The 22,038-nt window shown below is 43.7% G+C and overlaps 2 protein-coding genes across 5 annotated transcripts in view; one reads left to right on the top strand and one right to left on the bottom strand.

Moving 5' to 3' along the window:
• LOC133609588 (uncharacterized) overlaps window positions 1-2,114 on the top strand; it is a 31,675-nt gene extending 29,561 nt beyond the window's left edge. For all 4 annotated transcript variants that reach the window (XM_061965316.2, XM_061965315.2, XM_061965318.2 and 1 more), the window contains one exon: window positions 938-2,114. In XM_061965316.2, coding sequence (XP_061821300.1) covers window positions 938-1,147 — 210 coding nt within the window. In that variant the 3' untranslated portion in view covers window positions 1,148-2,114. The remainder of the gene's footprint in view (window positions 1-937) is intronic.
• Window positions 2,013-14,301, bottom strand: LOC133609590 (progressive ankylosis protein homolog). The gene is made up of 12 exons (XM_061965319.2): window positions 13,929-14,301; window positions 13,303-13,519; window positions 13,099-13,217; window positions 12,947-13,030; window positions 11,715-11,885; window positions 11,503-11,637; window positions 11,114-11,206; window positions 10,931-11,023; window positions 4,089-4,218; window positions 3,897-4,020; window positions 3,711-3,810; window positions 2,013-2,407 (listed from the first exon to the last, which is right to left on the bottom strand). Exons 1-12 carry the CDS (start codon window positions 14,022-14,024, stop codon window positions 2,276-2,278), a joined length of 1,494 nt encoding a protein of 497 aa, XP_061821303.1. The 5' UTR covers window positions 14,025-14,301; the 3' UTR covers window positions 2,013-2,275.
• Window positions 14,302-22,038: the final 7,737 nt, after the last annotated feature.

Genomic DNA, 22,038 nt, shown 5'->3' on the forward strand with positions numbered 1-22,038 from the left:
GATCTAAAAATGAAAACTGATACTGACTGCCACAATTTATAATCTTTATTTCTTTTAGTGTTTCTTAAAGCAAGAAAGTTGCAATTTGAGATGATTAAAGTTTTGACATGTCTGCTATCTGTTTTTGTCTCTACAAAATTAAATAACTGAATGAACATCCTCAAAGATTCCATCATTTTTTCCAGGTGTTGTACACATGATGGTAATGGCAGATTATTGAATTATATGCTATTCTAAGATATTTGAAAAAAATAACATACACCAATTTAAAAACCATGACCACACACACCATGGTAAGAAACCATGGATTTAATTCCATGTAGTTGCTTAATATTGTGTAATCCATCCATCCATTTTCTACCGCTTATTCCCTTCGGAGTAGCGGGGGGTGCTGGAGCCTATCTCAGCTACAATCGGGCGGAAGGCGGCGTACACCCTGGACAAGTCGCCATCTCATCGAATTATATTGTGAATTATATACAATTATATGATTGGATGTGCCGAGTCAGTTTAATAGATTTGTTTAATTTGATGATTACTTAAAAAAAAAAAAAAAAGATTTCGCAAATTACATATTATTTTTATCTGGTACCTACTTGTAAAATATATTTACAAATTAAATATAAGCTATTAAATATGTGAATACATTTCCGAGCGCAGCCACCGCAGCTGCTCACTGCTTCCTTCACCTCCCAGGGGATGAACATGGGGATGGGTCAAATGCAGAGGAAAATTTCACCACACCTAGTGTGTGTGTGACTATCGTTGGGACTTTAACTTTAAAATCTAGTGTGAGACTGTTGGTTCATAACAGTTAAGTGTGCGTGTTTTTGTTCTTGTTTACAATGCAACTTAATTGATTTAATTTTGTTGCGGTTCTCTTCCACTGTTATTCTCTGCTCACTTTTAACAAATCTTCTTTATGACTTTTACCCAGGTGGAGATGTTCCTGCTGGGCTACGCCTTGCGGTGCACCATCCAGGTGTACAGGCTCTATATGGTCGACACAGAGGAGTTTGTCACCTACTACCCGGACGACCATAAGGGCGAGTGGCCCTGCGTGAGCCTCGTCACCGAAGACGACCGCCACTACAACGTGCCCGTCGCGGACGCTGTCCAGACAGCCGAGGAGGCGGAGTCTAGCTGAGACGCTGTCCTGTCACGCAAACCCAAACCTCAGGTCCGTCAAATGGAAGAAGTGTGTACATGTTTTTGCCAACAGTGCCACCTTAACGTGTTTGGCCTTCACACTGGAATCATGGCACTTTTTTTAAGTTGAGGGTAATCTCATTAATTTATTCTTAAAGTCTAATTGAACGACTGCCGAAAGAAGAATCAGGTGCTCGCCATATTTTTTTGCGACAAAGTTGGGTGAAAGTGGACGTGTAACACGTTGCCTTTTTAAAGCCAAGTCAAGCCACTGAGGAGGAACACGTGCCAATGTTGCCACAAGGGCTGGCCTCAGTCTCGACCACCAGCCGCTGGATCTCGTTGCCAAGGCCAGCTTGGTCCTCCATGTTGCCTTAGAAAAAAAAAATGCACAAGAATGAATGTATGTGGCGTGTCTCAGAAGTCAACAGCGGCAGGGATTGTCCTCTTGCTGATGGCGTTTGAATGAATAAAACGAAAGCACAATTCTCTACGTCGTCTCCTTCCATCGTTGCTTAAAAGCAACAGAAGGCGGCTTAATAATAAAGCAATTTATTTGCCAAATAAGAATGTCTGTACAATATATACAGCACATGGGACAGTCTGAACACTAGCAGAAAGATGTTTGGCTAAACAGACCGTATGAAGTGAATACGTTGTGATATAATGAGGGATTCCCGACCCCTCCTTGCAATCAAATATACACATTGCCTTAGAAAACAATAATCTGTACACCACTTTATGTAAAACACAATTGCACAATCCAGCAAGTCCCACAACATTTCTAGAATTCAACTCAGATATTTAGGACTCCGCCTCGCAAGATGTTCCCTTCTTGCTCTGCGAAGAGAAAAAACTAATCGTCCCACATGTTTTTTTTATTCCCTTGTTTACCAGTAAACACAAAGGAAGGTTGAAGTGATGATGCTCAGACGGTATTTACATTGATTTGATCAACACTTGGAGGTGCATGGCTTGGTTTACAGTGTGCGTCGTCATGGTGATGTAAGTTCACCGTGCCGAGGAAGGGTGGCGTCACAAAGTCGGGAGAATCGGACTCCTTGCGCTCCTCCCTCGTCGTCCCGCACTGTAACACTCGCGGAGGTCTGCCTCACCGTCCACGCCTTCACTCCCGCCGCTCGTCGTCGTCCTCCTGGACCTCCTCGATGGCGTCCATCTGAGAGCGAGAGCACACCTCGCTCATGGGGGCAGAGTCCTCGCCCTCCACCACCAGCTCGTTGGACATCTCGTTGTTCCTCTGTGAAGACGACAAGACGGAATGTCAGGGAATGCTCGTTTTTTTGCAAAACAGGTGGTCCTCGGGTTATCAACCATCTACAGTGTAACCTCGATTTATGAACTTAGAATGTTCTTGAACAGGGTTTGTAAATTGAAAAGTTTGTATAGTGAAGCAAATTTATCTGTAAGAAATAATGTAAATATGAAGAATGGGTTCCATTCTTGCCAAAAGTCCATATTTTAGTGAAGGTTTGTACACTTTCAACACAATATAAAGTGCTATACAGTACTGTATATCAAACAAACATAACAAGGAAGTGATGGATCAACTTTCTATATATTAACAAGCTGCTCTGCCAACACGTGCACACACAGAAGAACCTTTAAACCATATGGCTACAATAATAAACATTTTAAAAAGTGGAATCAATTTACTATAAATTAACATCGGTGAAGGAGGAGCTGACTAGAAGGAAGCAACAGAAAGAGGGACAACGGGAAGTGCGTATGTGTGACTTGAAAGACACGCTGCTGAACAAGAGGAGCTCCTTTCTCTGCTGTGAAATAAGTCTGCTTTGGCAAATTTGTTTTACAGAAAAGTCCTGTCTCATCACAATTACAACTTGCTATAGTACGAAGCCTGCTTCGATGATTCTTCCATACTTGAGCACCATGTACCCATCGCAAATAGTCTGTTTTTTTTGGGGTTTTTTTTAACTACAGCAATGACCTCATCCTTTCTACTTTGGTCTGTTGTCTTTTTGGGACTCATAGAGTTGGCAAAATGGACACAACTTGTCAAAAGTGAAAAAAACACACTGAAGCGCTGAGAAGTGACCAGGAGTGCAGCAAGTAAAGTGGAGGATCTGCCTCCCCAACAATGCTGCGCCCTGCTTTTTGCTTGCAGGCCTGACACAAAATGATTGACTAAATGAAGACATGGTTTGCACACAAAGGCATTTTGGGCTCAATTGAAAAGTTCGCAAAAGAGAGGTTCGTAAATGAAGGTTCTACTGTACTTGCGAAACAAAATTAAGATTAGCCATAGACACACAAAAAACATCTTAATCTATGTAAATATAAAATGTCACACTTCCAATATTGTGGGACATCTGAGAATACAGATGTATGGTTCTGCAGATGATATATCTTAATATATTAATTACCAAAATGTATTTCACGTTTTAACAAATGAAAACATACTGAACAACAACCTGACCAAATTGTGCAGCTGCGGACAAAAGAATGTGTTGTTTTATAGCCTATGAATGGTCCTTTTATGCTAAAAGCGCTTTCAGCGGGATGCTAGCATCTGTCCTCACCTGTTGTCGGTAAACATAGCAGGCTGCTATGGCAACCATTGTGGACTCCCCAATGAAGCCGGCCAGGAGGGACCCTACCCCGAGCGTGGCCCCGTGAACCCTGCAACAGCCGACAATTACCATGACTCACGGTGAACTGTGTGACCCCGCATGGGAAAGGGAAAAGGATGGCGGGGGGGGCCTTACCCCATGTACGGCAGCACGACCAGGCTGGTGATGAGGACGATGATGCGGAGCACTGAGCTCGGGGCCAACACAAAGGTCTTCTTCAGAGTCATGAGCCAGCCGGTCAGGTGGGCTCGAACTGTCACTACACGCACACAGACACACATCATCACACCGGCTCCTTTTGTGAAACTAAACTGTTTGTGTCTTTACCTGGAAGGGGGAAAAAGGAGAAAATCCGTAGCGGTACCACACACAACAAGGCGAAAGGGTAGTCCACCCCGATGATGTCCACCAGGATCTTCTCGGACACGTGAGGGCTCCAGAACATTACAAAGCAAAGCTACACACACAAACACACAACAAAAAGCTAATTAATGTTTTTGCATTGCCACAATAGACACGCTGGCCGCGGCCCTTTGCAATTAATTAGTTTATTATCCTAGCAGGCTTTGAAGTCTTTGTGCTCTTTTGAAGCCATGAAACAACATGAATCCTTGCGGGAGGTAGACTAGAGTATTGGGACACACCCAATTTCTGTATTTCCTTGTATGCGCCTAAGTGTGGGGAACACCCTTTCCTGTTCCTGCTGCACAAAGCAAGGGCCATAAATTCGTATTTAGATGCACATCTCAAACACGCCCCTCAAGTTTCACAAACTATTACAATACGTTTGTGCATGCAATTAATAAAATCATACAAAAAATTGTGTGCACAGGGAAAATGTGATGTTGCTGCACAACCTCATGTTAGGCACCAATATTTTGGCATGGTGAAGCAGGTACTCAGACGCTTTTTCTCATTCCATACTTCAACAAGTTCTGGCATGGGTGCTGTCAGCGCGCACACATACTAAAATAAGGGCTTCTCATTGGCTTTGCTCATAAAGCTAGTGTAAACATGATGAGTGCGAGACTTTTTTTTCCTCATTTAGTGATGCAAGCACTTTTTGTTTTTGTTTTGGAGAGGTGGTGCTTATTATTTTCACCTGCATGCCTGTGGCTTTGGAATGTGAGATGCGTTTTATGTGATTCTTGTGGGACAAACAGCTTCTTAAAGGAGACCTGCACTTTTTTTTTTTTTTTTGCCTATCATTCACAATCTTTAAGTATGATAAGTATTATTTTTTGTGCATTTTAACTCGGAAATAAACCTAAGCAAGTCAGCTAACAATGGAGCCAATGGGAATCTTTTTTTCTGCCTGTAAATGAACTAAAAAACATCCAAAAACGTTTTATATACAAGCTGTAAGTATATATGTAATGTAGTAATTACATGTTACTATGCACATTCATAATAACATGTGATTACGTAAGCATACAGCGGTATATTAATTTGACAGACGTATCACAACGTTCGATTTTCCTTTCAACAAAACTACTAATCATAATAGACTTGAGAGCTATCAAAGACTACTTTTTGACAAATGATGATGATGATCCAGTACGTTATGCTTTTGAGCGTGACTATAAGGAGGATGCGCTACAAGCGTTAGAAGCTGTGTGCTAAACAGATTTAAGCTTTAGTGAAACACTAAGGCCATGTCCACATGAAGACGAAGAGTTTCAAAAACGCATATTTGAGTTTAAAATGATCGCATACACCTGCTGTCATGCACATTTTGTCCAATCCGAAGCCTAAAAAAGCAACAGCTGACTTGGTGGCATTACACCTCTATTATGTTTATTTTGATATACTAGACCAAGGGTCGGCAACCTTTACCACTCAAAGAGCCATTTTGACCCGTTTCACAAATTAAAGAAAACAATGGGAGCCACAAAACTCTTTTGAAATTTAAAATGAAATAACACTGAATACAAAGTTTTTTTTTTGCTTTGTGCTATGTATAAACCATGGGTGTCAGACACGTGGCCCGCACCTTAATATGAAAATGTAATGTTAGTGCGGCCCGCAAGTTTTATATGAATGGCGCTTGCAGCCTTTCCGGGAGACTCCCGAATTTCAGGGCAACTATTCTCTCAATGTCTGCTGATTTTCACCCAAACAACAATAATAGGGGCGTGCCGTGATGGCACTGCCTTTAGCGCCCTCTACAACCTGTACATACAGCGTGCCAGCCCAGTCACATGTTATATGAGGCTTCTGCAGACACACATGAGTGACTGCAAGGCATACTTGGCCAACAGCCATACAGGTCTCACTGAGGGTGGCCGTATAAACAACTTTAACACTCTTACTAATATGTGCCACACTGTGAACCCACACCAAACAAGAATGACAAACACATTTCGGGAGAACATCCGCACCGTAACACAACATAAACACAACAGAACAAATACCCAGAATCCCATGCATCCCTAACTCTTCCGGGCTACATTATACACTCCCGCTACCACCAAACCCCCGCCCCCAACCCTGCCAGAGACAACTGAAAAGCACCTAGAGAGCAATGAACAAAAAGACTGCTACAAAGCAACAGAGACTCTATAAAGGAAAAAAGAATAAAACGACTATTGTAACTCCGCATCAGAGGGGTGTTTCGTGATACTGTTGGTCCAAAAGAACCCCGGGGTTAAGAAGACGTCCACAGTGATATATTGCATGTGTAGTGAAGTGTACATTATTTCTAAAATTAGCATGCACTAACGAGCCAAGGAACCCCTTTCGCATGTTTGAGTGCCTGTAGAAAGCGCACAGACATGCGTGCGCCGCTCCAAAACTCTCGTGTATTTATAAAGCATTTAATCATGAATATAGTGATATGGTACATGTGCAATGAAGTGTACATTGTCTTTAACATTAGAACACACTACAAGGAGGACCATGTTTTTTTAACTGCTTGGTCTCTTTTTACACGCATGCTCGTCTCCATCGACAAAAATGGAAGCAAGACACTTAAGTTAACTTCATGATTTGTCGTTAAATAAGGACTAAAACATAAGATAATGATGCACCTTTCTTATGACAGAGCAAAAAGTATTTCTTGTCAAAGTTGTCCCATCAGGTGGAGGTCCGACAGCGATCGTATCCAAAACAACTGACTGTCATAGCGGGAGTGTCGCAAAGCCCTTTTTGATGTGTCTTTTTTATTCATGTTGAGTGAAAATAGCAGCATGTTTATGTATAAACACGCAGTAAATCCTCTGATAGTGTGTTTAAAGGCAGCAAGGCAGTGTTGTTGAACTGACAGCGCACAATCGTGACTTCATGACAAGTCTCTGTTTGAGCCGTGTACACGCATACACTAAGTACAACAGTTTGGCCAACAAAAAAAACCCGGAGTGATCCCTCTCACATCGAATAAACAATCTTCACCGCCTGCGTTCAATTCGATGAGATGACAAAACATTATAGCTAGTATTGATGTTATTTGAACACTGATACAGTTTGCAGTTATAACTTGTTTATAAAGTAAAGACTATATAAACAAGTTGTGACAACATTCGCGACACATCACCTGCTGCACAACATCAAATAGTTTTCTCATTCGCTGTATACTTTGTGTGGGGACAATATTGTCCACACCTGTCTCCATCTAAACACAGCAGTGAGCTCTTAAACACACGGCGGGAAGCGAGGAAAAATGACGTTAAACCAAGCGCTTGGCTCCGTTTAATCCGAGGGAAAATCTCCGCAGCAAAGTCGGTGTCGTTGGCCCGCCATGAGCCAAACGACGCCAGTGCGCATGCACCCAACTTCGTGTTGCTGAAAATGCATTAATAAATGATTGTTTTTCGGTCATTAAAAAATTAAACGGTATTACTAACCGTCGGGAATTATCGCAAATTATCATTATACCGTTTATATCATTAAACCATTATATCCCTTGTACATTAACAAGTTAAAAGTCAAGGCCGGTCACGGCATGTTCTTGCCGCAAATGTTGGTAAATTTTTTGGGCATTACGGCAAATGACGAGGGCGGTCGCGGCAAATGCTGCGGTAAAATTTGAGCGCTGGATTTCTAATCTAGAATGAACTTTCACCAGCTCAGAGGCGATGCAGCAGCTCATCACCCCAGTATGTCAACACTGTCGCTGCTGAGCATACTAGTTAGCTTTCTGAGTTCAATTTGCCACTAAAAGTAGTTTCTCTGCGTTAGCGCTTATAATAACAATATCGCTAATACTTGTTAATATTTAGGTCACAAGATGTAAATGGAGTAATGTTGGTGGTTTTTGGATGTTTTTAGAGGGCTCTATGACTGGAAGAGTACTCCCATTAGCTGCATTGTTAGCCCCCTCATACTTTCTGTATAGTACAAATTAGAATGCATAAAAAAAAGAAAAAAACATGTGTTCTTGTCTGACATTGAGATTGTGCATAATAGGCTTTTTTTCCCCTTTTTTCCCCAAAAGTGCAGTTCCTCTTTAACTTTTTTCTAAATGCCAAAATATTGAGCCCCCTCTTTTTTTCTTTTTGGACTTGGTGCAACCTGACACCACAAGCATGGGAAGGGCACATGCAGTGGGGCCACGTGACACAGTCGGCCTCCCAACTTTACATGTTTGAAATGCAGAAGTTGCCCTTCGACCTTGTTCCATATGCCTCACTCTATTTTGCTTCATTGCTGCGGACCGGTTGCACCAGTACTGGAACGCTTTTGACATGCAGCACTATTCCACAAGTGTTGGATCACATGCAGGTTTTGTCCTGCATGCTGGCTGTACAGTATCTCACGTAAGTAAGTACACAACTCTCATATTTAGCTAGAGGTGTATTCTCAAGGGGCAATATTGTAGACAGTAAACTACGATACACTTAGGAGTAGTCTGTGTACAGCTTGTAGCTTCAGATTTATTTATTGCATCAAACAGCCATTATTGTCAAATTCACTGGCAACACAAGTGAACGATGTCATGTCATGGTCTGTGGCTGCATGAAAGCTGTTGACCTGTGGTTCATTAAAGAAAACATGAATTCCAACATGTACTGGGACGATTTTTCCTTATTAAGTCTGTATTTTAGTTTGTAATATTCAGACACTTTTTTTTTTTCCAAGTACATCAGATAATGTTTGTACCCTGACATGTTTTGACTGTCATCTGCAGTCTTCCTCCAAAGTCTCACGTCAGCTGTACTCCCTCGGCGTGGCCAACCCGACAAACCTGATGATGTAGGGGGGGACTTGGCCACCCAAGTGGATCTAATCTGTCAGGTCTATCGACTTCGCCACGCCTAGGAAATACAGCTGACAGTGGTCACGTGACACTTTTTAGGAAGACTGCGGCTGACCGCCAAAACGTGAAAGTAAAAAAGGTCTCTGAAACACCTGCAAGATGATCACACTGAAGAAGGAACCTAGAACCAGGAGTACCTGTGGGGCATCCTCAAGGGCATGGGTGTCAAAGTCTGGCCCGCGGGCTAAAATTCTCTAATTGTCATACTTGCCAACCCTCCCGGGAGACTCCCAAATTTCAGTGCCCCTCCCGAAAATCGTCACGTCTGCTTTTCACCCAGTCCAACGAGTGCTGACCCAGTCACATAATATGTGCGGCTTCTGCACGCACACACAAGTGAATGCAATGCATACTTGATCAACAGCGATACAGGTTACACTGAGGGTGGCCGGATAAACAACTTTAACACTGTTAGAAATATACGCCACACTGTGAACCCACACCAAACAAGAATGACAAACACATATCGGGAGAACATCCGCACCGTAACAGAACATAAACACAACATAACAAATACCCAGAACACCTTGCAGCCCTAACTCTTCCGGGCTGCAATATACACCCCCGCTACCACCAAACCCCGCCCACCTCAACCGACGCACGGGGGGGGGGGGGGGGTTGTATATTGCAGCCCGGAAGAGTTAGGGCTGCATGGGATTCTGGGTATTTGTTCTGTTGTGTTTCTGTTGTGTTACGGTGCGGATGTTCTCTCGAAATGTGTTTGTCATTCTTGTTTGGTGTGGATTCACAGTGTGGCACATATTTATTGTTAAAGTTGTTTATACGGCCACCCTCAGTGTAACCTGTATCGCTGTTGATCAAGTATGCGTTGCATTCACATGTGTGTGCGTACAGAAGCCGCACATATCTTGTGACTGGGCCGGCACGTTGTTAGAATGGATGAAAAGCGGACGTGACGACAGCTCGTAGAGGACGTTAAAGGCAGTGCCTTTTAAGGCACGCCCCCAAGACTGTGGTCCGGGTGGACTACGAGATATAATGACTGATGAACACCTTCGTTCTATAATGAAGGTTGCCTCAGCTCAAAGCCTGAGCCCTGACATTAATGAACTAGCATCCAAGAAAAAATGCCAGGTGTCTGGCTTGGGCACATCAGATTAGATCAGTGTGTTGCAAACTGAGCAGTTTAAAGTCCTGAATGGTTGGTTTAAAAGTTAATGTTGATATTTACCTCAGAAGGCTGCAAATAGAAAAGAGGCATCCAATTTTTATTTAAATTGTATTTGATATGCCATTGATATTTTTTAATTATTATTATTATTTGAAACTCGATTTTGCATGTCACTATAAAAGTTATATAAGCCTTGGTTGTTCAATATTCAATGCAAAACTTGTTTGGGTCCCTATTAAAAGGTTAATTTGTTAAACCTTGGCCCGCGGCTTTGTTCAGTTTTAAATTTTGTCCCACTCTGTATTTGAGTTTGATACCCCTGCTCAAGGGGATGAACGAATAATGTGTCTGAAAACCAACCCGCTCCACCATTGATGTCAACATGGAAGGGCGAAATTGGTGAAAGTCCATGCCTAAAAGGATTAAGGCAGTGCTTGGTACTTCACACAAGGGACACAATTTGTGCAGTGTACTCACTTGTGTTGCCAGCTATTATTTTCAGTGGATAATACATCTATACTGCTTTACAAGCTGTACACTGACTACTCTAAAGTATATCCATGCTTCTTCTCTGTAGCATTGTCACTTGGAAGGTGAAGGCTACATTGCTAAATCAAGAGAAACTGACACCACCTCAGTCAAGCGAGAACGTAAACAATCCGAGATGGAAATGAATACTGAAACACTACACTTCACTACGCCAAAGTGGAATGTTACTTACTACTGTAACTGCACCAAGGAGGTTATGTTGTCTTGTTTCATAAACATGTGAACGAGCCTTACCGTTAGCGACAGGGCCAGACAGCAGAATGTAAACTTTTTAATGTGCGACTTGGTGACGGGACTGCCAGCGTTTATCTTGTTGCTGGGGTTGTTCTGTGGGAATGATGAGCGTGTTAACAAAACAACAAATCAACAAAGGGTTTTACAATGATTTGTGTGTTTGTGTGCGTGCGTGCCGTTTACCTTGTCAAACGCAGGATACACTGCCCTCAGTTCAGTTAACCAGCCGTAGGGCATGTGACCCACTGGGTATGTCGCTGTGAGCACAGCCACAGCCTGGAACCACAGCAAATATGTCATTGAAGCAGATACACCCAGACTCTTTAAAAATATTTTTGCAGATATGAGAGGTTCAGGTGTGTTGGCTTGTTATTGTAACACACACACGAGGTAGCGCAGGTAGGAATGTGTTGTCACTTGTTTCTAGGTCTCTCCGGGAAATAGCTTTGTGGAAGCGTGCACAGCAGAAAACTCCGGAGGGAGTTAGCTACCAGTTTTGTTGCCATGTCTTGTGTTTATAGAATAAATCATCCCTATATCTACCACTCTTATCATTGAAAAAGTAGCCCCACCTCTGTGGCCTTAGTGGTACCCTTGAGGTCTCGGGACACAAAGAGATTGACGATGGGCCGGCTGATGCGTTGTGTGGCAAGGATGAGGGCCAGCGGCCACCAGAAGCTCAGCATCTTCTTGATGGTGGCGTCGCCCTGCACAGGAGCAACAACATCTCGCTAATCAGCTTCTCTTTGTTTTTCCTCTGGCGCAGAGCTCTCGTGGCACTCACGCCAACATCCAGTCCGCTGGAGTCGGGAATGGCGTCGTGGATATTGCAGTAGTAACCCAGGCCCACAATGCTGAAGCGGACCAAGGCGCCCATGTAGAGGGAGAGGATGGGGATGAGGAGAGGCTCTACACACTCCAGGTTGCTGTGGAGGAGAATGGCCACGAACACGATCTGCGAGAAGAGAACCACCATCAATCCGTGTGATCCAGTAAGATTTCCACATTCCTTAATGTGTGTGTATGCTATGCAAGATTATATCATGGCACTTTTTTTTCCTCATTCGTACAATCTTAGGTTTTTTTCCCCATTTTTGTGTCTTGCGTCCCAAAAAGTGGTACCAAATTGCACCGCTTTGTCGAAACAAGGCGCAAAAGTCCGGGGGAGGCAGTAACATCCTTACAGCCACACTTATGAAGTCTTCAGATTGTTATGGCTGCCATCTTGAATCATCAATCTAAAGTTTATACATAGTTTTGCAACTTCACTTATTAGCAGCATTAAATAAGTCATTTTTCTATTGACCAATCAGCACACTCTACTGTCTAGCCACGCCTCCCTTGGGCACACACCCACTAAGTAGTTATTTTAGGCTTTTTTTTTTTTTTTTTTTTTTTTTTTTTTTACAACCCTGCCAAATTGTACAAAGGTCCACTTCACATCAGCAGGGGGAGCCTTGGAGCAAAGAAAATATAATATAATACTCTTATCAAATATACTGCCACACCTTTAAGTATCCTACTAAACTTGGTAGAAACAAGGCGCAGTGGCACAAGAACATCACTACCATTTGACAACCGTAGAGGGCGCACTGGTTCTCAAACTTTTCTTTTCACCAAGTACTATTTCTTAGAACGCTTGGCTCTCAAAGTACCACCCTAATGACCAACAGTAAAACACAGTAGTGTAGTAGGCCTAAATATTCATTAAAAACAAGGCAGATATTTTATTTAACAAGTATATTTAACATTTTGGCCACTGTAACATTACATCACAGTTTGAACAGTGACACTGTATGGTTGAATATTTATTAATTATTTGGCATACCACCAGTTTGATAATCACTGCCCAGCCTTGAACAAAGGAAATAATCTTCAGTGTTTATTTTTTGTTTACCCATCAATAAACAAACTACACTCTCGAGCCCCACCCCCCTTAAATGCCCCAAAACTGTAGTTAATTCCTCAACATTAGAGTACCGAAAAGTTAAGGTGGAGGGCGTGGGGTTACGGTACCTGGGCCACGACGTCGGAGACGGAGGCTGAGCCCACGATGACGCTGTACTTGTGCTTGAGGAGGATGCCGGCGTGAATCCACGCCTACAGGAAGAAGATTTGCCCGGGGTCATTTTTCAACACCGGTCGAACATTAGGACCAGAAGGCTCACCATCGCATCCAGGAGAGGGAACGCTGCCAAGTAGAAAAACGCTTTCCGGGTCTTGTGGCCCACAGACTCATCCACATGGTGGAGCTTATTAACGATGTAGTAGCCCAGGTCTGTGTAGGCTGCATGAAAACACATCACGTGAGTCGTACGAGTCACCAAGAACACATCGCACTGACAGGAAGTGGGCTGAGGATTGGCACGCACCTATCAGGATATGCAGAATGAACGCTATGGTCCCCGCCGCCGCCATGCACAACACGGCCTTCCTGCGGTCGCGCTTGCTGTTCACAAACACCAAGCCCACATTCTTGAAGTCGCTCATCGGGCCCGTGAAGAACTTCATGAGCGAGTAGGCCAGGCCGTAGCTGGCCAGCATCTCCACCGCATCCTCCTTGACCGTGGCGATGCCCCTGTTGAGGGCCTGGAGGACCAACCAGATGAGAGGGAGTCAAGTCCCGGCGTGCAATAATAAAAAGAACCGGTTAGAGAGTCTTAAGTCCACCTTCACTCCAGCTGCCCTTTCCCTTTACAGAAGCAAGGCTATTTATAGGTTAACAGTTACATAAGCTTAATCCCAACATCTCCTTGTGCTTCCTGCCGCCTGATCACAGCAACACTGATTTAGCAAGGCAGGTGGTGATGACACACGCATCTTCTCCAAACACACCTAAGCTAAGCTAGCTAAGGCTACACCGTCGAAATGTTGTCATTTTGTGTGAGGAGTGGAGGATGCGAGTCATCGTTAGCAATAGCCGCCGCGAGCAAGCAGCTTCCTGCCCGAACCTAAACGCCTACCGGGGGAGGGGGGGCACACGGAGAGAGAGAGTTACCTGCTCGCCGAGGTCGATGGCAACATTGGTGATCGCCAGAGGCACCAGGAAGCGGAGCAGCGGCCAGTAAGGGCTCAGGGATGGGAACTCCACCATAGTAGAAGCCGGGGTGACAGCAGTGCGACGGGCATCTGCCTCGGTCTCGCTCGGGCTGGAGGAGCTCGTTTGGTGGGCGAACTGGAGCGGAGGTGGGGGAGGGGGGCGGCTCGTCGAAACAGCTGGAAGGCGCGCGAAGCACCTGTGGGTCCCGCGGCGGCAGGAGCCGAGGCGCTCCGGTGGCGGCGGCGGCGCGTCACAACAGCGCGTCGATGCGGCCGAGCGAGGGCGAATGTCGGCGGAAATCTCTGAGAGCGCGCATCTTCCTCGCAAATCATCACCCAGGAGGAGGAGGAGGAGGGAGGGGAGGGGAGGGGAGGAGAGTGGCAGCGAGGAAGGGGGGGGTGGAAAGGTGACTTTAAAACCGCACACTTTTTTACAGGAGGCAAGTAACGCCCCTCATAAACATCCATAACATATTTGCACGACATTTAATCCATAAACCACCGTGTTTATCCTGTATGTCGATGACGCCATGTGGTACGTCAGCTGGTGCATGCGCACCAGGCACACTCTCCATTAACGCCATTGCGAGCATTGTCGACTTTAACGTGTGCATAAATATTGTGCACCATATACATTAATGCATTAAATAATTTCACTTGGAAAAAGATGTCAAATGCTGACCCTTAGTGGACAGAATCATAAAGTTTATGTTTGTAAACACTGCAAATGCAGAAGTATTTTCAAAGCTCCTTGGGGGGGAAATCACTGGTGTTTAGTCTGCTGCTCAAAAGTTAAGTCAAACCAAAATAACTGCTGACGATACAAAAAAAGATGTGTTTTTTTTTGTCCAAAACACTCATTATGTAACATAACGCAACCTTGACTTCTGTTCGGCTGCAAAACATTGTCTGAGGAAACACCCAATCATATTGTCTGCCCAGGCACATAACACTCTTACACAAAGCACACCCCTTGCTTTGTATATTTCCTGTCAACAGAGTCAAAGATATGGGACAAAGAAGCATAGGCTTTGTTGCTGCAAATGTGCATTTTTAGCTGTAAGTCAACATAGTGTGATGATATGCCATCATAGCTTTACATGCATCCTGTTTTTGACACTTAACAAGTATGCTCTTATTAAATGTGCAGCAGTGTGTAACTCGGGTAGGGGCAAGTATGTGGTAAGAAAAGCTATTTAAAAAAACAAAAACAAAAAAAACTTGTTTGTGCATATAACGGTGCCTGAGGGGATGGTAGGCAGTCGCCTCACACTTTTACTAGCAGGCGTGTTTTCCTTCACAGCGCTTACTAGCAGGCGTGCTTTCCTTCACAGCGCTAAGTAAAGTCAGATGTATGCTTACAAGCAGACAGCTACACAGTCCAAAAATATTTCATTTCCAAATGTCTACTGACAAAGTCTTTTTTTTTTAAAGTAAACACTGTCTGCAGTTGTGTGTTTTAGGGTGAGGTAATAGCTCTAAAATGATAATTAACTTTTTTTACTGTTGCGATTCCTGCTTGCAGTGGTCAAACTGAGAGCCATAATACTTTTTATTGAGTTTTTGCCATCAACTTCAGAAGTAATTAATATTTCCACCTGATCTCAGAGAATAAAAAAAGTTAAAGTACCAATGATTGTCACACACACTCTAGATGTGGCGAAGTTATTCTCTGCATTTCACCCATGATCACCTTGATCACCTCCCAGGGGGTGATCAAGGGTGATGGGTCAAATACAGAGAATAATTTCGCCACACCTAGTGTGTGGGTGTGACAATCATTGGTACTTTAACTTTTTTTTGGTGACGGTGCCCGGTAATCATTTTTGGTGATTTAACCCCCAATTCCAACCCTTGATGCTCAGTGCCAAGCAGGGAGGTAATGGGTCCCATTTTTATAGTCGTTGGTATGACTCGGCCGGGGTTTGAACTGACAACTTACCGATCTCAGGGCGGACACTCTAGCCACTAGGTCACTGAGTAGTAAAATCATCTATATTTAAAACCCAGTAATTGTGCCATTAAAATGGGACTGAAAACTTTCTGTAAAATACAGCAGGTGGCTAACAATGCAGCTAATGGGAATACACTATTTCACCCATAAAACCCTCTAAAAAAATCTCCAAACAGCCAGCAATACTCCGCTTACATCTCGTGACCTGAATATTAACCAAGTATTAGCGATAAATAAACACCATACGCAGACAAACTAGTTTTACCGGCGCTGTGATCACAGAGCTAATTTATGCTGCTATATTGACAACGTCAGCCGGTAAGCTGCTTCATCCCCTTCATGAGTTGGTAAAAGTTAATTCTAGATCAGGGTTGTCCAAACTACGGCCCGAGGGCCAAGAGTGGTCCGCCGATATCTTCAAATTGGTCCGTCGAGACGTCATGGGCTATAAGGAATCTTGCCCGTAGGGAGATTGCATTCATATTAAAAGTCTTACATCTTCGATGCTGCTATTTGGTCGCCACCATGTGGGCACCATGAGGATTTCAGGTGAATAACCTTTAGTAAGCTCTGAATGGTTATATGTGCAGCATTTACTTATATGGCCCAATGCAAAATACCTCATGGTGCAAAAAAAATCCAACCAACACAAGATTACAACAGACATGGTCACTGAACTTTGTTGATATTATTTTTTTAAATTCTATTCACCATAAAAAAAAAATTCCAAACTACACCCATTTAAATCAAATTTAAAACAAAGGATGGTGGGGAAAATGCGAAACACTCTCCACACTTATCCATGTTTGGAGCATTTTAGCTGCTTGATATTTCTGATTGATGACAAAACTTTAAGGAGGTTAAATCAATCAATCAATCAAAGATTATTCATATAGCCACAACGACTCAGAAGTAAACAAGGTAGAAGTCAAACTTTCACATACTCTTCGTATCCAGTTAGGTTAATTATATATTCATTATATTAATATAATATCAATCAATCAATCAATCAATCTTTATTTATATAGCCCTAAATCACAAGTGTCTCAAAGGGCTGCACAAGCCACAACGACATCCTCGGTACAAAGCCCACATACGGGCAAGGAAAAACTCACCCCAGTGGGACGTCGATGTGAATGACTATGAGAAACCTTGGAGAGGACCGCATATGTGGGTAACCCCCCCCCTCTAGGGGAGACCGAAAGCAATGGATGTCGAGTGGGTCTGACATAATATTGTGAGAGTCCAGTCCATAGTGGATCCAACATAATAGTAAGAGTCCAGTCCATAGTGGGGCCAGCAGGACACCATCCCGAGCGGAGACGGGTCAGCAGCGTAGAGATGTTCCCAGCCGATGCACAGGCGAGCGGTCCACCCCGGGTCCCGACTCTGGACAGCCAGCACTTCATCCATGGCCACCGGACCTGTGCCCCCCGCCCCCTCAAGGAAAAGGGGAGCAGAGGAGAAAAGAAAAGAAACGGCAGATCAACTGGTCCAACAGGGGGGCTATTTAAAGGCTAGAGTATACAAATGAGTTTTAAGATGGGACTTAAATGCTTCTACTGAGGTAGCATCTCTAATTGTTACCGGGAGGGCATTCCATAGTACTGGAGCCCGAATAGAAAACGCTCTATAGCCCGCAGACTTTTTTTGGGCTCTGGGAATCACTAATAAGCCGGAGTTCTTTGAACGCAGATTTCTTGCCGGGACATATGGTACAATACAATCGACAAGATAGGACGGAGCTAGACCGTGTAGTATTTTATACGTAAGTAGTAAAACCTTAAAGTCACTTCTTAAGTGCACAGGAAGCCAGTGCAGGTGAGCCAGTATAGGCGTAATATGATCAAACTTTCTTGTTCTTGTCAAAAGTCTAGCAGCCGCATTTTGTACCAACTGTAATTTTTTAATGCTAGACATAGGGAGACCCGAAAATAATACGTTACAGTAGTCGAGACGAGACGTAACGAACGCATGAATAATGATCTCAGCGTCGCTAGTGGATAAAATAGAACGAATTTTAGCGATATTACGGAGATGAAAGAAGGCCGTTTTAGTAACACTCTTAATGTGTGATTCAAACGAGAGAGTTGGGTCGAAGATAATACCCAGATTCTTTACTGATTCGCCTTGTGTAATTGTTTGGTTGTCAAATGTTAAGGTGGTATTATTAAATAAATGTCGGTGTTTAGCAGGACCGATAATCAGCATTTCCGTTTTCTTGGCGTTGAGTTGCAAGAAGTTAGCGGACATCCAATGTTTAATTTCATTAAGACACGCCTCCAGCTGACTACAATCCGGCGTGTTGGTCAGCTTTAGGGGCATGTAGAGTTGGGTGTCATCAGCATAGCAATGAAAGCTAACACCGTATTTGCGTATGATGTCGCCTAGCGGCAGCATGTAAATACTAAAGAGTGCAGGGCCAAGAACCGAACCCTGAGGAACTCCGCACGTTACCTTAACATAGTCAGAGGTCACATTATTATGGGAGACGCATTGCATCCTGTCAGTAAGATAAGAGTTAAACCACGACAAAGCTAAGTCTGACATACCAATACGTGTTTTGATACACTCTAATAAAATATTATGATCGACGGTATCGAAAGCAGCGCTAAGATCAAGAAGCAGCAACATAGATGACGCATCAGAATCCATCGTCAGCAGTAGATCATTAGTCATTTTTGCGAGGGCTGTCTCCGTAGAGTGATTTGCCCTGAAACCGGATTGAAAAGGTTCACAGAGATTGTTAGACACTAAGTGTTCATTTAGCTGCTGTGCGACAATTTTTTCGAGGATTTTCGAAATAAAGGGAAGGTGGGACACCGGTCGGTAGTTTACCATGAGGTCAGGATCAAGGTTAGGTCTTTTGAGCAGAGGATGAATAACCGCTTTCTTGAATGCTAGGGGAACAGTGCCAGAGGAAAGTGATAAGTTTATAATATTTAGCACTGATGGACCTAATAATACAAAAAGCTCCTTGATAAGTTTCCCAGGAAGTGGGTCAAGTAAACATGTTGTTTGTTTTATCCCACTTACACGCTGTAATAGTTCCTCTAATGTTATTTCATCAAAAAGAGAGAGACTATTTTGTATTGCAGTATCCGTCGTAGATACAGTTGTATCTGTGTTCATAGAACCCAGTTGTAGCTGGGATGCGTTGTCTTTAATCTCCTTTCTAATGAGTTCAATTTTCTTATTAAAGAAATTCATAAAGTCATCTGCCGAGTGGGTGGAGCTATTGGGAGGAGTCCCTTGTTGGGTTAGCGATGCTACTGTACTAAACAAAAATTTTGGGTCGTTTTTGTTGAGGCGGATGAGATTTGAGTAATATTTAGCTTTAGCTAAGGTAAGCATGCGTTTATACGATATTAAACTATCACTCCATGCTTGATGGAAAACCTCAAGCTTGGTCGCGCGCCATTTGCGTTCCAACTTTCTACATGATAATTTATGAGCTCTGGTTTCCTCTGTAAACCATGGGGTGCGCCTTTTAGGGGCCCTTTTTTGTTTTAGCGGTGCTATGCTATCAATGGTTTTGCGCAGGGCATTGTCAAAGTTGTTAGTGAGGTTATCAATAGAGCCGACATAATTTGGGAATGGTGCCATTACCGAAGGCAGTAGGTCAGCAAGAGTCATCGTTGTGGCGGCATTAATGTTGCGGCTGCTATAGCAGTTATTATTATTATTAGTTTGTTGACAATGAGTCAGAACTTCGAATTTTATAAGGTAATGATCGGACATTACTTTAGTATACGGGAGTACCATAACTTTGGAGGTGGTGACACCCCTGACCAGCACTAGATCTATCGTATTGCCGTTGCGATGCGTAGGTTCATTTATTATTTGTGTAAGACCACAGCTATCAATTATAGTCTGGAGCGCCACGCACTGAGGGTCCGATGGGGTATTCATATGGATATTAAAGTCCCCCATTATGATTATATTGTCTGCGTGCGTCACTAGATCAGCAACGAACTCTGAGAATTCATTAATAAAGTCCGAGTAGGGCCCTGGGGGGCGGTAGATAACAGCCATATCGAGAGGCAGCGGTGCGACAGACCTCATAGTAAGCACCTCAAACGATTTGTATTTATTATTTAGGTTAGGGGTAAGGTTAAAGTTTTCATTGTATATTAATGCGACCCCCCCACCCCTTTTAAGGGGACGGGCAATATGCGCATTCGTATAGTTAGGAGGAGATGCCTCATTTAGCGCAAAAAATTCGTCTGGTTTGAGCCAGGTTTCGCTAAGACCAATGACGTTAAGATTGTTGTCTCTAATGACCTCATTAACTAATAACGTTTTGGGAGACAATGATCTTATGTTTAAAAAGCCCATATTATAAGTATTGGGCTGTTTTGACGAGTTTTTGTTTAAATTATCCGTAGTAGAAATATTAATAATGTTACGTTTATTATACGTAGTGCACTTTAAATAGTTTCGACCATATCTAGGAATTGATACGACGGGAATTTTCAGATTGTTTGCTTGATGCTGCGATCGACTGAACGCATCATGATTTGCCACCTCAGTAGAATGCATATCTACCCCGGACACATTCACAACAGAAAACACATTATGTGAGTTGTGTGTTATTCTAAGAAAATTGCTATGCGTACAGGAATTATCCAGCCTGGCGCTGGCTAGTTCTAGCTTAACTGACTCCTCACCCGGACTAGCAGGCTCTGTAATTGCCTGTGACCGGGCTTGCTCTAGTGTAGTTAGTCAAATGTGACTTAAACAGTAGTCTATATTCTTAGACAGGATGATGGCGCCTTCCTGGTTAGGGTGAAGGCCGTCCCTCATCAGCAAGCCTGGTTTGCCCCAGAAAGAGGGCCAATTATCAATAAACGTTAGTCCCTGTTGTCTACAGAAGCTAGCCAGCCACTTGTTAAGCGAGACTAATCTGCTATATCTCTCATCATTGCCTCTCGCAGGCAGGGGGCCAGAGACAATTACTCGATGCCTGGACATCTTTCTAGCGAGATCACAAGTCCTGGCTATGTTTCTCTTTGTAATCTCTGACTGTCTCATTCTAGTGTCATTGGAGCCAACGTGTACAACTATATTCGCATAACTAGTGGTGCGATTAGCCTGTCGTACGTGTTTACTAGGCCTGTTGCGAGTTAGCTCCCTAAGATTAGCCTCTATGTCAGGTGCTCGGGCCCCCGGGATGCACTTAATTGTGGCTGGTTTGCTAAGCTTTATGTTTCGGGTGATGGAGTCCCCTATGACTAAGGTGTGGTGCCCGGTAGACTGGGGTGTAGGACTAGCTAAAGAGCTAAATCTATTATGCGTCTCAACCGGTACACCGTAGCTTGTAGGCCGCTTAGGACTACTACATGCTGGGCTAGTTAGCTCGCTACAGCTAACGCTAGCAGATGTGTCCGCAACATCTAAAGTTACGAGATTACTCTGCTCTAACTGGCGGACACGGCCCTCTAGCAGAGCCAGCCTCTCCGTGAGTAAGGTGCAAGACGCGCAGGAAGCCATACTCACGGTGTTATCTGTCACCGAGTGAAGTTCCTGCTGTCTTCCGAGAAGTCCTGGTCACGGTGTGCAGGAGTAGACTCCTTCTGACCGGCGCCCGGCGACGCCTTTCTCCGCGCTAGCTTCGTTAGCTTAGCAGCTATCTGCTAGCTAGCTGCGGGAGGGGTGGAGAGACAGAGATCGGGTGATTTGCAAGTTAAATAGTACTACTAAATATGTTGAGAAAGTAATAAAGAAAGCTGCAGAACAATTTAAAAGCACACAAATAGAACGATACTTAGCTTTTTCGAAACAGCGAGCAGTCAGCGAGCAGTCACGCACGGTGAACCGGAACCGGTACACACACGCACACACACATATAAAAATATCTATATACAGTATATGTTACTTAACAGGCTTTCGGCCCTCGACCAAATGTTTTTAGCCCAATGCGGCCCACAAGTCAAAAAGTTTGAACACCTCTGTTCTACATTATAAATCATGCCTCTCACCTGGATAGTGGAAGGACATGGCCATAAATCAATGCTTCTCAATTATTTTCTGTTACTACGCCCCCCCAGGAAGAAGAAAATACTTCGCCCCCACCCCTTCACTCTCCACAGTGACTATAAATAGTATAATTTGT

Source organism: Nerophis lumbriciformis, linkage group LG07, assembly GCF_033978685.3.
Source record: "Nerophis lumbriciformis linkage group LG07, RoL_Nlum_v2.1, whole genome shotgun sequence".
Taxonomy (NCBI): Eukaryota; Metazoa; Chordata; class Actinopteri; order Syngnathiformes; family Syngnathidae; genus Nerophis; species Nerophis lumbriciformis.

Excerpts from the sequence above, each read along its gene's own strand:
- LOC133609590 (XM_061965319.2), bottom strand. The coding sequence starts at position 14,024 with ATGGTGGAGTTCCCATCCCTGAGCCCTTACTGGCCGCTGCTCCGCTTC. Across the intron at positions 11,024-11,113 it reads TGTATCCTGCGTTTGACAAG|AACAACCCCAGCAACAAGAT; the intron begins GTAAACGGCACG and ends TCATTCCCACAG. Across the intron at positions 4,219-10,930 it reads GTCTGGCCCTGTCGCTAACG|CTTTGCTTTGTAATGTTCTG; the intron begins GTAAGGCTCGTT and ends TTGTGTGTGTAG.